The 15,997-nt window shown below is 37.7% G+C and overlaps 2 protein-coding genes across 2 annotated transcripts; both read right to left on the bottom strand.

Moving 5' to 3' along the window:
* Positions 1-467: 467 nt before the first annotated feature.
* Positions 468-5,894, bottom strand: LOC306988277 (interferon-induced very large GTPase 1-like). Its single transcript, XM_079593096.1, has one exon. It carries the CDS (start codon positions 5,562-5,564, stop codon positions 1,032-1,034), a length of 4,533 nt encoding a protein of 1,510 aa, XP_079449222.1. The 5' UTR covers positions 5,565-5,894; the 3' UTR covers positions 468-1,031.
* A 192-nt stretch (positions 5,895-6,086) lies between these two features.
* LOC306988207 (GTPase IMAP family member 7-like) lies at positions 6,087-12,455 on the bottom strand (the record flags this gene model as incomplete). Its single annotated transcript, XM_079593011.1, has 3 exons — positions 10,991-12,455; positions 6,220-6,278; positions 6,087-6,119 (listed from the first exon to the last, which is right to left on the bottom strand). The coding sequence occupies exons 1-3, from the start codon at positions 11,634-11,636 to the stop codon at positions 6,087-6,089; spliced, it is 738 nt and encodes a 245-aa protein (XP_079449137.1). The 5' UTR covers positions 11,637-12,455.
* Between the last annotated feature and the right edge of the window lie 3,542 nt (positions 12,456-15,997).

Here is a 15,997-nt window from a genome sequence, read left to right as displayed (position 1 = left end):
ATTAGTATATTCTGTCATGAAAATCTATAAAATCGCTGGTGTGGGAACGTGTTAATGTAGTGTTACGTGAAAAGACGGATTGAGGTGACTCACAAGTGTGCTCGACTACAACAACACTTCCTCTTCTCAACATGGACTGTATGTTCCCGGGGGCGGGGTTTATGTAAATTCTAGGGTTGGTGATGTCACTAACCCGAGAGGAATGTCGTGTAGTCCCTACCAGCCGTTTGTTGTAGTCCTTAAAAAACTATTTATTTAAAAGCAAATATCTCCCTTTGCTTTGAACTTTGAGTGTTGTAACTTTGCAGGTGTTGTTTATGCTCAAACCGCAACATTACACACTAACTAAAGTTAGAAAAGTGAACTCATAATCAACCACCCCTTTACACAAGATAAAAGCCTAATCAACCAAATCAACACATTTTCTACATTGTGTAAAAATCACAGTTAAATAATACTTTTGATTAAATCATTGAATTTTTTTTATTTTAATTTGCACATGTAAATTAATATACAGCAGTAAACAAATTACATTCTACAACAATTCTCAGTGAAGATACACTGATGGCACTTTATCAAGTCATTGAACTCTTCAAATGTCCCAGTGCACACTGCAGACATGACATGTTATTATTTTAGTTTTGTTACCATTTACTCAATAATGTTCTTAGCTTCTGTTATACTCAGTCAGTACACCTTTAATATTTATCAATTTTCTGAGGAAGTATCCATATTCTAAATACGAAATCACAATATTAGATAGTCACCCACCTAGATTTTATTCACTCATAAAATTCAATACTTTGATCTCTTATAAACGAACAAACAATAATATTTTTGTTTAATCTTTGATAATAGCTTAAAAGCTAACATAACTATTTCTCAACTACTTTCTGTAAGTATCATATTTAATGTAATTTATAGGAAGAAAACCCCCAAAAGATTCTAGACAGTAAAGACCTAAATTTCAGAAACTCATTTCAAACTGTGGTCTATGAATTAGAGACCTACACACGACTCATTTTCATTTGTCAGTAGATGTAATCATCCAAACTCTCATCCAAACTCTCGATAGCTTGCTCTTTTGAGTATTGGCTCCATCCGTATGAAAGGTCATCCCACCTGTGGAATTTTTTCTCAAAGTATTCTTCCAGATCTTTCTGAAATCTGCACACAAACCACTTCCAGTATGGCAGCTCAGAGAAGTCAGGAGTGATGCTCCACTCAGAGTAAACATATCCTGCATTTCTGTATTCTCTACATGGAATCCACTGACCTGTATAGAACATTTTATCAGTTCTCACTAATGTTGTGCAAAAATCTGCACTGAGACACTCTGTTTCCTCATAACAACATCCAGTGAGTCCATTAACTCGATGGAAAGGAACGCTGTGATCTTCAGTGTGGTTTTCTACAGTGTTGATGCAAGTGGCTGCACAGAACGGACACTGAACCCAGCAGCACTGACAGAGATGATCAATCAGAATCTCATCTGGTCTGTCCTTATGTTCCAGATTTTCTGGAAATTTCTCTGTGCTGAATTTATGTTGTATTTCAGATAACACTGAACCAAGTTCTTTGCTTATCACATCTTCTAGAAGATTGAAGTCATCAACACCATCATGGCTCACTCCACTAAGATCCTTTACAGAGAATATCAGCACATCTGAGAGCTGCAGTGTGAAGTGATCTAACCACTTCTGAACATCTCCGCTGGTCGTGTTGACCCGTGTAGTTGCTCTGTGAGCCGCTGCCATGATCTTCTGCTGCAGGAGTTTAATGTTCTCCTTCATCTTGGGCCGAACACTGACACTGAAGTTATCAGTTATGTACCGATTGACTTCATCTCTGATGAAACTCTTGAAGTGATCTTTGGGACTGTGAATGTAGGTAATGTATTTGTGAAAATCCTCCTCTTCTGCCAGAGTCTTGAGAATGTGTTTCTCTAGTTTAGATCTGTTTCCATTTAGCGATTCACAGTTTGTCTTAATTTCATCAGTCAAATCTCTGGCAGTATCTTTGTAGACACTCTTTTGAATGGGCTCTTTCAGTTTCTGACAGATGATCTCACCAAAAATGGCAGCTGATGTTGCACCTTGACAGTATTTCTGGAAAATACTATAGTACTCTTTGCTCTTCTTTTCAAAGTAGAAAACAGGATCGTTAGCTTCCCTGAACTTTCTGTGCTGGTCAGTAATTAACTTGTTTTCTCTCTTACAGATGGAAATGACCAAATCCATGTACAATTGCTTCGTGAACACATATTTCCTGGAACCTTGCCCATATTCTACTACTCTGGCTTTGATATAATCTGCGAGTTCTTGAATGTAGGTTTTGTTGTAGCCCATCTTTGCAATGTTATACGACATGATCATTGTGTGTGCTTGTTGAGCAATGTCATTGACTAAAGTTCTTATTTGGTTTTCAACTTCAATGTTACCAAACTTTAGTAGAGCTGATCTGAAGGCTTTTTTAACATGTTGTGCAATTCCGCTACATTCCTTTAACTGTTCATATTTTAAATAACTCTTCACAGATAAAATATCGGTGCTCTGCTTCCAGTTGTTTACAGGGAAACTTTTATAGTTGCTGAGAAGTTGTTCCATGTCTTTTAATACATCAATGTTTTTGATTGAAGGAGTTTCTGTCTTAATCTTGTTAACACACTCTTCCCAAAATGAATCAAACTCTTTTTTCAGGATTGTTTTATCATTTGCTTTGTCTTTGAGTTTCATTGCAAGTTCTTTGCTCTTTTCCAAGAGAGTATTTTCATGGCGTGTTTTCTGAGCATCAATTTTTTTCTTCATATCTCGCTGCTGAAGAATTTCATTTAATTTCCTCTTCGTTTCTCTCACAATGTTCTCCTGAAGGTCTTGGATTTTGATGTGAAATGATGCTTTCCACTGTATCAGTATATCTTTATCTTTGTCTTTCTCAAAAAATTCTGACATTGATTTTTCTACTTCTTGACTTTTCACTTTTAGTTTTCCTTGAAGATTGCTTTCTGAAACCTCATCAATGGTTCCATTTTCTATGTTGTTGTAGAGTTTGTTCTCTATTTCCAGCATGGCACTGCGAAGACTCCAGGACCACTTGCTGTATTCTGTCTCCAGTTTTCGGTATGTTGCGATTTCCAGAGAATTTCTGAAGCTAAACACAAACCGTTCATTCAGTAAAGCCTCCCAGAGATCCTTAATACGATCTTTTAGGTTTGTCAACTCTAACCCATCTGATTTTGAGGCATGGCCAAAAAATGTTGCCTTTAGCTCTTGGATGTTTTCACAGTATGATGGGTTTGGTGGTGCCATCGGTGGGCTGCCCTCCCAGAGCTGTCCAAAATACTTTATATCCTTCTGTATATCAAAAGTGATGACATCACTGAAACATTCTGCATCATAGACTTCATCTTTAGCAGCGAGTTTTGTCATCTCATCCAGCGTCTCCTGCAGCCGCCTCCTTCCCTCCATGTTCTTCTCTCCAGCTGTGATGTCTGATACGTTCTGATGCACAAACATACAGCTGGGATTCAGTTTGACCTTCTTCATCCTCATGAAGGCCTGAACAACGATCTGAAGAATGTCCTGCAGCTCGGATGGGCTTTCTCCAAAGACATTTATCAATGTCAGATTACCAAGACCAACAACAAATGTGGCCATTTCATTGTCCTGATGTCTTGTTGACCTTCCAGACAGTTCTAGAGCACGAAGCCCCTCAGTATCAACAACCAGAATATAGTCAAACTTCAGCTGTTCTTTCATCTCCTCTGACACTCTGACCAGCTGCATGAAAGCTCCTCTAGTGCACCTGCCAGCGCTGACGGCAAACTGCAGTCCAAACATGGCGTTCAGCATAGTGGATTTCCCTGAGCTCTGAATCCCTAAAACTGACAGTACAAAGACTTTCTTGTCTCCCAGTTTCTTGATGAGTTCATGTAGAACAGCAGTAACCCAGACCACAGGAACATGAGCAGCATCCCCATCCATCAGCTCCAGTGGAAATCCAGAGATCATCATGTCTGCGGCAAGACTCGGGAGGAAAGTAAAATTACACGGTAGGCCTTCCTTGTTACCATTCACTGATTTACATGATTCATAGATCTGACCGATCTCCCTCAGGATGTGCTCCAAGCCAAAGGTTGCAGCTTGAAGTTCTTCTGCTATCCTATCAAGTTCTGTGTGTTCATTGGACATCTGTTGCTCAGCTCTGACTTTTGACCATTTTTCATCATACTTATAATGTAGAGCAGAAAGGTCAGCTGAGGTATATTCATCCAGGAGGATTGCGAGCCATTTCAGAAAAAAAGTCTTCTCATTTGGAGATTGTGAATTCATTTCGGTAATAAACAACTTCATGAACTCCCCAATGTTCAGCACATGCTGCCGTTTACGGATTTTCTTCATTTCTTGTTTCTGTTTTGTTTCCATGTCTATTTCATTCCCCTGAGATCGATGTAGTTCTTTGTTCTTTTCACACCACTGATGCCACAGTTTCCCCTGACAGGGCAGAAACGATTCTTTAATTTTTGTCAGATTTTTATCCTTCACTAAACCCATCATCTGCTGGGCTGCTTCTTTCCCTCTTCTGCAGTCATTGTCATGATCCTCATCTACTCTGATACCTGAGTGTTTGGACACATCTTCAAGACTGAAAATAGAAGATGATTGTGATGAAAAAAATGAGAGACATTTATTTATAGCTTTTGTGAGTTCTTCAGATACATCTGACTGATTTCTCTTATTTAGTCCAATTTTGTATTTTCCTGGCCTTATTTCAGTTACTCTAGATTCATCCTCAGTACAAAGACAAATGAGTGGCTTTCTGTCCTTGTACAGCTCTTGAATCTTTGCTGCACTTTCTTTGTCTTTCTTGTCAAGTTGTGGTAGGATAAAAACATTGACTGAGGACATTTCAGTGAGGATCTGCAGCTGTTTCTCGTTGGCTCCTGCGTCGCCGTGAAGGTTGCAGAATGCAACACATTGAGTAAATTTATCTGTGTCTTTCCCAGAGGGGCAGTACCAGGCGATCTCCACCACTCCATCCATCAGTACTCTGGTGTTGCTGCTGCCTGGACAGTTCCTATGAAAGAATGTGTTGTGTTTCTCATTGATCAGACTGTTCATCAGCTGAGATTTGGATGATGACAATGAGCTAAACCTGAAGAAAGCCACCATAGGTGTTTCTGCCTTCCAGACTGGTTGGATTTTACTGATGATTTCATTGTTGGTATCTTTCATCTTCCAGCTCTTGTTGATTTGTCTGAATGTCCAGAGAGGAAACTCAATCTCTTGAGTAAATGGATCCGGAACAAGCAGAGGCAGAGCGTACTGACACTGAGACAGTTTAATCACCATGAGCTGCTTTAGTAAACTATCAGCATAATAAATCGCGACCATCTGAACATCCATTGGGTGAATAACATCTCTTCTGTTTGTTTCTGCTTGACACAAAGATATTTCCTCGAAAATATCGGCATCACTATCATCTTCAATTAAGTAATTGTTTATTTGTTGTCTGTCATCCTGTGAATCTATAGTTTTAATGTATCTTGCTCTATAGTTCATCATTAGCAGTTTTTGTAGGAAAGTGTGAATGAGGTCCTCCTCAGCACAAGACTCACAAGACTCTAATGAATGTTTAGTTAGTTGAAGAACATCTGCAGCTCTAAGTTTAAAGGGGTGCCTTTTTTCAAGATGAAGCCTGTGAAATAGATGCTCTACTTCATCCCCCCTTCCATTTCCTTTTTGATCCAATCTTACAGCATCTATTGATTGCTTCTCTTCCTGAGAAATATACAGCACAAGGCAGTTAGTTTAAAACGATTTACAATTCACTGAAATAAAGATGAATCTTTGGATTTTAGTGCAAACAGTGATTGTTGGAAAGAAACCTTCATGCTCGTTAGCAAACTGTGTGCACATGATTAGCTGTCTTTCGAAGGTAGTTTACATGACAGTTAAAATGTGAAAAATCATATATTTCAGATTAATATGTAAGTGTTTTTTTTATAAAGGCAGAATATTTTATTATTTTATTATTTTTATAAAGTAAATCTATAAATAACTCATATCATAAAAGGTCAAGAGAAATTATGCAAATGAAGGAATGATAATAAGGAACCACTTATTAAAGAAACACTTTTATAAGCTTTATGTCTACATCCACGGAATTCTTTCTAACTACTGCTCCTTTTCTATTTTTTACACTTAACTCAACACTTACCCCATGTCTCTCTGTTGTCGAGGTGCAGTCCATATTCTTTTCAATAATTGTGGTTTCATCTTGTGACAGAACAGAAAAGGTGACAGAAATATTAAAATGGCACTGACATTTTAAGTTAAAGCAAATCTGTCCTCAAACAATAACATTTCCTTTTTGTTGAAAACTGATATGACTGTACAGTTTTCTTAATCTCCAACTTCATTTTGAACTTAAAAAATACTAGTGCAATTTAGGATGGTAAGTTATACTTATATAGTCTAATTTAACAAAACATAACACCAACATATTGGAGTCTATAACAGTCTCTTTCTTGTTGTAGCTTTTTTTTTTTTTTTTTTCTTTAAAGGCTTTTCACGGTGTAACATATTCGTTTGGTTAAGTCTGTTCATTGATTTTGGAAGTTCTTGGTTCTTTTTGAAACAGTCTCTCACATTGAACTATGGGAAAAACTATACAAAACTATGGGATTTCGGCCTGCCAAAACAGATGGGGCCGATTGCCAATAAGTACGTGCCGAATGCCAAATCATCAGAATCTTTCTCCTTCAGCCCGAAGATCATCTCCTCACTGACTCCGAAGAAGACAGAAGTCTCTCTAGATGCTGTCGAAGCAAGCCAGCTGACAAAAGATTAACGTTGCCTTGCAGCTCACGGCTCGCATCTGACTCAGCGTTTCTTCCCTGCGGCTATCAGGCGAAAGCTCAAAAGAGCAAACTTCTTTCTAAAAGAGTTGCGGCATTTGATGGAAAATGTCTCACTACGAATCTAGCTCGGACGAGCACACCAAGTGCATAGCTTGCTTGGGACTCGCCCAAGTCGTGGCTGCACTCACTAAGACCAGCTGCTCGCACTGCGAGAACAAGAGTGGCGCTGACAGCACAGCAGCTGAGAATGGCGCTTCTCCCCTGCGACTATCAGGTGAGACTAATAGAGCATATTTCACTCTAAAAGAGCATATCACCCATGCCAAGCCCATTCATCATAGACGGACCGCCCTCCCTGCGAGAGCACAAGTCTCGCCTAGCTACGCTAAAGAAAGCATCTCTGCCCCTTGTTCTCCACCATTCTCTCCCTTTCAGGAGCCTGAAAGGAAGAAACAATGGAGTTGCAGGGCTGAGCAGAAGGGACTAAGGCCCTGTCCCAAATGGCACCCTAAGCAGTCTTCCTCTGAGTCCGCACTTTCGTGACGTAATGGTGCTTTGACAGTCGGGAAGAAGTCTGCTGCGGAGTGCGCATTAGTGCTGGCTCGGCAAAAGTGCGCATCGAGGGCACAAATTGACCGCAGAGGGGGCGCTCGCGAGTTAAAGTTACAAATGGGACACCCTATGGTCTCACGGACTTAACGGACACGCGCACGCGGCAGCCACTGTAAGTCCACAAGATCGAAAGTGCAAATGAAGTGTGCCATTTGGGACAGGGCCTATGTGAACTCACGCCTGTCCAAATCCCACGTGCCTCACTCTCCCTGCAGCAAAGGGGATTCCTCAGTGCTCTTCACTTGTGAAGACCAGTACCCTCGTCTGGTACAGGTGTTTTAGTCTCTTTTCCAAGAAAGAATTTGTGCCAATGACATTGGTGGCTTTAAATACAGAGGAGTGGTCGGACTCCATGCAGGACTCCACCACCTACTGCCTAAGGAACCAGGTGATGTTAAGGGCCTAGCCTAAACTTGTCATAAACTTGGTTTGGAGTGGTCGGCCCTGGAAGTGCCTGTTCACAGCCGCTTTAACAAATGGTTCCTGCAGCTGGGGTGCCATTAGCGAGCCCCCTGCCAGGAACTAAGCTAGGTGGTTCATGAAGAACTTACCAGTTATGGCGTAACCCCTACTCGGCCCGCGCTCAATCTTCGACTTCGCCTATCATCACCATTGTTGACGGAGGCCGTCTCAAAACCTACTCTGTGGCCAGTCAAGCTGGATCCGCTTTCCATACAATGGGGGTCCTTCAAGTGTTTCAAACCAAACTCCTCCACGTTATGGATGAGTCCTGACCAGAGCCTGCTGCTTTCAGGGCGCTCTGTGAGCTACTAAAACAATGGCCTAGGCGATCAGCCATAGGATTACTTGTTTAGTAGTGCTCAAAGCGCCACCTATGGTTAAGCTTGGAGATCAAGGACGAGCTTGAGCCTGAAGCTTAAGCCTTGTGGCCTATGTTTGGCCTATGTTTCCTAGGGCCCTCGTAGTGGCGCTCTAGGGATGGGTTCATAGGACAGCTTCTGTTCTGTGCTGTGAGAGACCGTTTTGAAAGGGAACATTCCGTTTACTAATTTTACTTTGGTTCCCTGAGATAATGCTCGTTCCCGCTATCTCAGGGAACCAAGGTTAAGTTAACCCTTAGGGGCTGGCAAACGTGCCGTCACATTTTGCTGGATTTTCTTCACACAGTAGCAAAATAAACTTAAAATACTCTGTCATTTATGGTCATATACATACAAAATAAATACATAATTTGTAAACGGCCTACTTTTATATGCGTCTACTTACAATCAAAGCAAAACATTGTGCTTTTGTTAAATGAATAAAACAAACAGGGTGTGCTTTCTGCCTCTCAGTCTCTTTGAACTTTTTCTGGAGCACGTCTCTAAACTGAAACAAAACTCAGTGAATACTTGTCACACAGACATGAGCAATATATCTTTATAAACATTTAAGTGTCTAAATTATGTTTAAATGATCTAGCCTAATTCAAACGGAAACAAATATTCTCTGTTTATGTAATCTATATGAAAAGAGAGAGATGTCCATCGTTCTACGGAGCACGCACTATTGAAACGAGGCGACCCATGCAAACCTGTCAACATTTACATCAGCTCGATAAAACGCATTAAGTTTAATCAGATTCATGGGTGAGACTTTATTTCGATAGTCCACTTCAAACATTATACTAACTATAAGTAACTTTTCCCCTACATGTCAACTAACTCTCATTAGAGTATTAGTAGACTGTAGTAGACTGGTAGGTTATGGTTAGGTGTTAGGGTTAGGATAACAAGTTGACTTGTAGTTGCCAAGTTACTTATAGTCAGTAGATGTCTGTTGGGGGACCAACAAAATAAAGTGTTAGCAAATATTAAGCAGACAGTCTACTAATCTGCTAATGACAGTTAGTTGACATGTAGTTGCAAAGTTACTTATAGTTAGTAGAATGTCTAAAGTGGACTATCGATATAATATTCTTGAATAATTTACCTCAGAAGAAGTGCTGGTTTCAGTTTCATTAGTAAACATGCAATTTTTACAGGAACATGTACACATTGAGTTTGGCTTTCCCCATACTATAGTGCTATACTGAGATGAGTGAAATCGACTGAAATATGTTGAAATAAAATGTCTTTGTATAAGCAACGTATTTAACTGTATAAGCAACGTATTTAACTGCAAATTAACATTTATATGCCCTATATTAATAACATAAAATCGATATGTTACAGACGTAATATGAATGTTAGACAATATTTCGTTGACCTGTTTTGGATAGATTACGAAGTGTTTACTGTAAAATAGACTACTGCCACATCAATGAAGCTTTTGTTTGCAAATTTATGCTCACATGTTAAATATATAATATAAAATATTAGATATAGATTTGGTTCACGTACTGTGCAATAATGCATTTATACATGAGAACACAAAAATCATGTTTTCTGTAAAAAGTGGACATTATATTAATGTTAATACAGTAGTGACAAAAGGGAACAGTTGGGACAAAACAGTTGGGACAAAAGGGAACAAGTTTTAGGACAGTTGTGCAAATAATTAGTATTTTAGTATGTTTTAGTAGTTTCTAAAACTTTCCAAAAATACAGTATGAGAATTAACTGCACAATTACTAGAAATGTGCACCTTGGGTATTATTCAATTTGCATGCATACAAAATTTGTGGAAAAAGACAAATTGGTTTCAAGATTTCCAACTCTAACTTTGAACCAATTCTGTAGAATGGCCCATCTAGCCTATTTAAACAGAATGTGTTTCCAGGTATGACTGTGTACTCAAAATGTGCCTTTGACTGTCATTTATATTTGGATTATATTATTTATTTTGTCCTCACATTCTTTCTTGTAGTTCCCTCTCACATCATGACTGAAAGGCTCATTATGCGGTTTCATTGTCTTCTCAGGTGTGAATCTCAGCATTATTCACGCCACCACGCATATTACCTTTCTTAACAAGAGTCTCTTACACAATTTACATCAATATATTGATTTAGTTTTATGTGAATGAGTTGACAGGATGATTTTCACATTGTTTTGAAGCAAAAACTCTAGGCTATAACATCCATTAGTCAAAAGTCTTGTGGACACATATTAAGTATGTGTTTTGTGACCTTATTTCAGAGGCTTATTTAAAAAAAAAAAAATTTAACAACCATGCATAAACGTTATTCTCTGTATAAAAATACAAACATGTACATACATGTTGCTCACATATTATGGTAGCCCTGTTTGTGCTGAATAGTGTAATGGCACTTTTGCCATTCATATGTTTATAAGCAACTGAAAAAAGCACAGATGTCAGGGCGTCAAAACATCTCAAGAGCCCCAAAAACACGTTGGACCCCTAAAGGTTAATAATAACCGGAGAGATTTATTTGTTTTTGATTGTCTTTGTTTTTATTTTATTTTATTAAAAGTTGAATTTAGCATCTGAATCTTGGCTTGACTGAGTATCTGTTACACGTAGTAAATCCTGAATAGAAGTGTTTGAGTCAGAGGGAAATAAACATGTCAGAAAACCAACATAACATCAATGAAATCAAATCTGTGTTCTTACCACTTTGACATGTCCTGTCTTGCACATCTTCTCTCTTTCTTAACGCAGTATTGTACATCTCTTTAGTGTAGCACTGCTGGTTATTCTCAATAAACAGAAGCTCAACTCTGCTCATCAGGTCTCTCATCTCTGACTGTTTGGTCATGTTCTTGCTGCAGGTATGATATCTTCCACCGCATTTCTTCAGCAGCCGCTCCAGAGCAGAGTTTTTCTTCAGATCGTCTATTATAGAGTCAGACTCTTCTTCGCTCACATAGGTGAAGAGAATCATCACAAACTGAAGAACTCGGTCACCAAACACTCTCTGAAGCCACTCAATACCCATCTTATCAGCATCTGTTAGCTGGCCCAGTCGCACAACAAAGATGAAGGAGATCATTTTATTTTCACTCACTAGTTGACTAGTGAGGGCATCCAGGTCAAGTGCAGTCTCATGTAAGCCAATCATGTTGATCACTGAGACACGACGTCCTGATATCTTCATCTGCGAAGGAGCGATCCAGGATACTTCTACATTTCCAATATCTGCTTGTATTTCTCCAAGTAGAATGTTGTCATGTTGAAACTGGACTGCCGAAGAGCTTCCAAATAACGCTATGGTCAGATTGGGATCTAGAATAAACAGAAGAGCCCTTCTCAGATTCATCCATGTGCTGCAACATATTAACAAATCTCATTCAGTAATGTGAATAATCATATCTTTTTGTTTTCTTACCCATACTGCTGAGTGATGGATCAACAGAGTCAGACAGTCGAGGTGCTCAGCAAATTTGGAGATGCTTCTTTATTCTACAGGCTGTTCATTATCCTGAAAAAGATAGTGTTATTTAATTTTCATAATTGTAGGTGTAGCATGTGTATATAACATTATTTAATTTCTCTTTAAAGTCTAACATAATTTATATATGTTCACCATCTGAGGGATGTTGGAGTTATGAAGTCATGACTTGAACTCTTCCTGCTTATAGTACAGATCCAGTCGAACAGGATTTGCAGTTCACAGAAACAGTCTGATGTCTAGTAAATCACATGGTCTCTTTTCTAAGAGCACAGAGTAAATTCGGTAAATCCCAGCCACATGTAACTTCCTGTTTATTAAATAAACGTATTTTGAATTGTATTGTCCTACAGGCACATATAGTCCCAAAGGCTGCCTTTGTCATTAATACAATCTGTTTGTGTCATGTAATACTCTTTCAGACACCCACTATGTGTTCTGAACCAGCAAACCCGAGTTATAAAGCAATAAAAGAGCTTGATTGGTTTCGCATGCGTCATTGTCCTGAATCTGTCCCGAGTCCCAAAGGGCACATAAAAGCTGCTCCTGTGTTACATGACATGTGAGAAAGTGAAAATGTTTGTTCCATTTTGTGATTGTACAACATTTAACATATTACTGCATATCTAAGAGATTTTAAAACAAATCACTAATGTTTTTGTGAAATATTTGTAAGATTTAACGGTAACACTTTACAATACGGGTGCACTAATATGCATTAATTCATGCTTAACTAATGCACAGATAATCATGTGTAAATGTATTACTCATGAAGAATTAAACCGTTAATTAATGATTACTGCATATGTAACAAATAAAGGTTCTAAATGATTAATAGGTTAAGTAATACATGAATTTGTTTTTAATTAAATGTGTCATAATGTATTAATTCCTTAATAACATGTTATTAACTAATAGTAATGAATGTGTTAATTACCACACTGGGTTGAAGAATTGTCTACTTTAATTATTCTTTAACTAATGATTTGCAAATGTATCATTATGTTATGACTTTACTTGTTGAGGCACATGACTATGAACTAACTGTTAAGTAATATGTCAGGTTTGACATCCACACTAAGCCATGGATTTCAATTTCCAACCATCTACGACCAAGCTTTCACTGAGTCCGATGAACTGCCGCATCCAGTACCTTCACTCTAAAAACTCCTGGGTTATTTCTTCAACCCCTTTTCTGGGTTATTTGTGTTGGGTTAAAATGATGGGTTATTTTTGACCCAGGAGTTTTTAGTGTGTTGTTGTTCATGCACAGGAGTGTGTCAGGTTAAGCTTGAGGTCGTGGGACACTGAGAATATGCGGCAGAGCTCTGCGATTTCATAACACTGACTGGACAAAGACAATAGAACGTCCATTATAATCAGTGATACTACACTGGATGCGGCGCGACGCTACACGACAAAACCCAGACAGTAAACTGATGCCACACTATTTCTGACGTACTCTGTTACGATGGACAAATGGACTTGCAATGGTCTGTTATGTCCAGTGTAGACAGCTGGTCTCGTCCAGTTTAAACAGTGTAACAGCGGTCAGGAGTTCAGATTCTGGTGTGCTGATATTTTTGTGCAGCCCAACTCACCCATCCTTAAAACACGTTCTCTGACATTACATTCACTGCATGTGCAACTGTCAAAACCCATAAATGACATACTTAACAATTAGTTAATAGTTATGTGCCTCAACAAGTAAAGTCATAACATAATGATACATTTGCAAATCATTAGTTAATGATTAATTAAAGCAGACAACTGGAAGTTGAAGTACAGTGCTTTGACCAATTGTGGTAATTAATGTATTAATTTACACTATTAGTTAATACAATATGTTATTAAGAAATTAATACATTATGACACATTTAATTATTCATAATTCATATATTACTGAATCTATTAACCATATATAATCTTTATTAGTTGCTGATGCAGTGATCATTAATTAACGGTTTAGTTCTTCATGAGTAATACATTAACACATGATTATCTGTGCATTAGTTAAGCATGAATTAATGCATATTAGTGCACCCGTATTGTAAAGTGTTACCGATTTAACTATAAAAAAGCAATAGTACATTATGACTGGCCATGTTTTATTGTTAACCGATGATTAATATAACATGCTGTTATGGTTTACTTATGGAATTTGACACATACATACCAAAATGTTCAATATTAACTTTCAACTAATAAAGTTACCCAATATTGAAACTTTAGCAACTGAGGAAAGTTGACTTTGGTGAACACCGTAAGCTGTGTAAACTTACCCTAGTTTTGGTGAAATCACTTAATACTGCAGTGTGTTAATTTACCTGACAGGAAATTTACTTTTTCTTACAGCATAAAGTGGCATAAACTTAATCATAATTTAGTTTAGTAGCCTAGTCATTTAATGTTTAGGGGGCAAAGAATTGTGTCAAAAGCATGAAAAAGAGATGTTTTATTTTTACCTTGTCCTTCTTCCTTGAAAGTTGTCTCATAAGTTGTTTTCTGAACATAAATGTTCAACAGCCATTTCTCAATATGCAATATTGTCTGTACTTGTGGACTTGTGAACCGTCATCCGTCGCTGTATTGTTCCAATTCAAAGTCCACATCTAGCTAAGTACAGTTCAAATTCCTTGATGTGTTCTTGCCCCACCCCTTTTATCAGTAAATTAACCTATGTGCGAATTCATAGTGTTCATAAAACAGTAGGCCAAAAAACCCCTGAATGACCAACTATTTCCGTTCAGTTTCTGAATTGGGCATCTAATCGGCAATGTCACATGACAGTGACAACATGGCAGGATTTCATTTATATTACACACATTCATACTATATAACTTTTCTTTTTTAACAGTTGTGAAGTTTTAAACCAAAGTTCCTACAACGGTATGTGATTTGGAACGCAGCCCAAGTCCAATTCCTGAAATCTCAAACTGCTTTCCACACTCACATATTTCAAACCAGCAACAAAATCTAACATGAACTGTCCCATCAAAGTTATTTCCTATGGTCAAATTGCAAGTGTTAAAAAAGCTTGTATTTCAGGCACGTGTTCCAGGACACTTAAGTGTTTTTATGACAACCGGAGCTTCTAACGGCAATTGTGGTGATGCATGATTTATGAAGATAGTGGCTATTTGACATTTTCGAAGGTGCCGAGAGCAGCATTACAGCATTTAAAATACTTCTGACTTTCTTTGCTGGCTCTAATGTCTCAGTAGTGCTTGGGTAAATCTCACGAAAATCTTTGGCCTCATGAATCTATTATTTGTTTGTAAATAAACTAAACAAACTAAACAAACAGATAAAACAAAACAAACTAATTAAAAGTTTGTGTTTACATAATATATCTGTGTGTACTGTGTATAATTATTTTGTATAAATACACACATATGCATGTATATATTTACGAAAAAATAGTTATTCATATATAAAATAATTATATTTTTATATAATATAAATTATGAATAAATATATATAGTATATACATGCAAATATTTCTTAAATATATACATGCATATGTGTGTATTTATATATACAAAATAATTATACACAGTACACACATATATTATGTAAACACAAACTTTTATTTTGGATGCGATTAAGTGCGATTACTAGTTGCCCTGCACTAAAAAAACAACAACACAAAATTTTTATTGTGATTGTCAAAACATTTGATAACAGAACAAAATTTGATTTGATTTCGATCCATAAGCTTGTGATTCAATTTGATTCAATATTGTTTCAGTTGAATGTATATCAGGTAAGCCTAAATGCAGGGCTTAGTTTGATCTGACACCTCCAAAATCCGGAGACCAGAGGACGCCTCTGACATCAAAGATGTAATGTGATTGGTTATTAAGGCACATGTGATTCAAGTTGGCCATTGAGCTTTCACCAATGCTAGAGCCACAGACCCTCATATCTCCTAATAAGACCATCTCTGCTGCTGTTCTATTTACAGAATGACTGACCAGACTTGTGTCCGTCCTCGGGAGCTCATACTGAGACGAATTTGCCAAACCTTTAATGCCTACCTTTACAGCACTACAACTCATATTCTACACAGATAAATATATTTCTTAATAGCTATCGGCTGACCACAAAGATTTTAGACCATAATTTTGTTATGACTCTTTCCACGCAAGTTTTTTTAAAAGTGATTTTCACAATTTTCACAAAATTCTAAATTCATGGCACCCAGAATATTTTGTTGTATGAATAAC

This window comes from Phoxinus phoxinus, assembly GCF_949152265.1.
Source record: "Phoxinus phoxinus genome assembly, chromosome: 20".
In the NCBI taxonomy this organism is placed as follows: domain Eukaryota; kingdom Metazoa; phylum Chordata; class Actinopteri; order Cypriniformes; family Leuciscidae; genus Phoxinus; species Phoxinus phoxinus.
This window is presented reverse-complemented; position numbering and strand designations above follow the sequence as displayed.

What these genes read in the sequence shown, in the direction of transcription:
- LOC306988277 (XM_079593096.1), bottom strand. Translation starts at nt 5,564, where the DNA reads ATGATGAACTATAGAGCAAGATACATTAAAACTATAGATTCACAGGAT.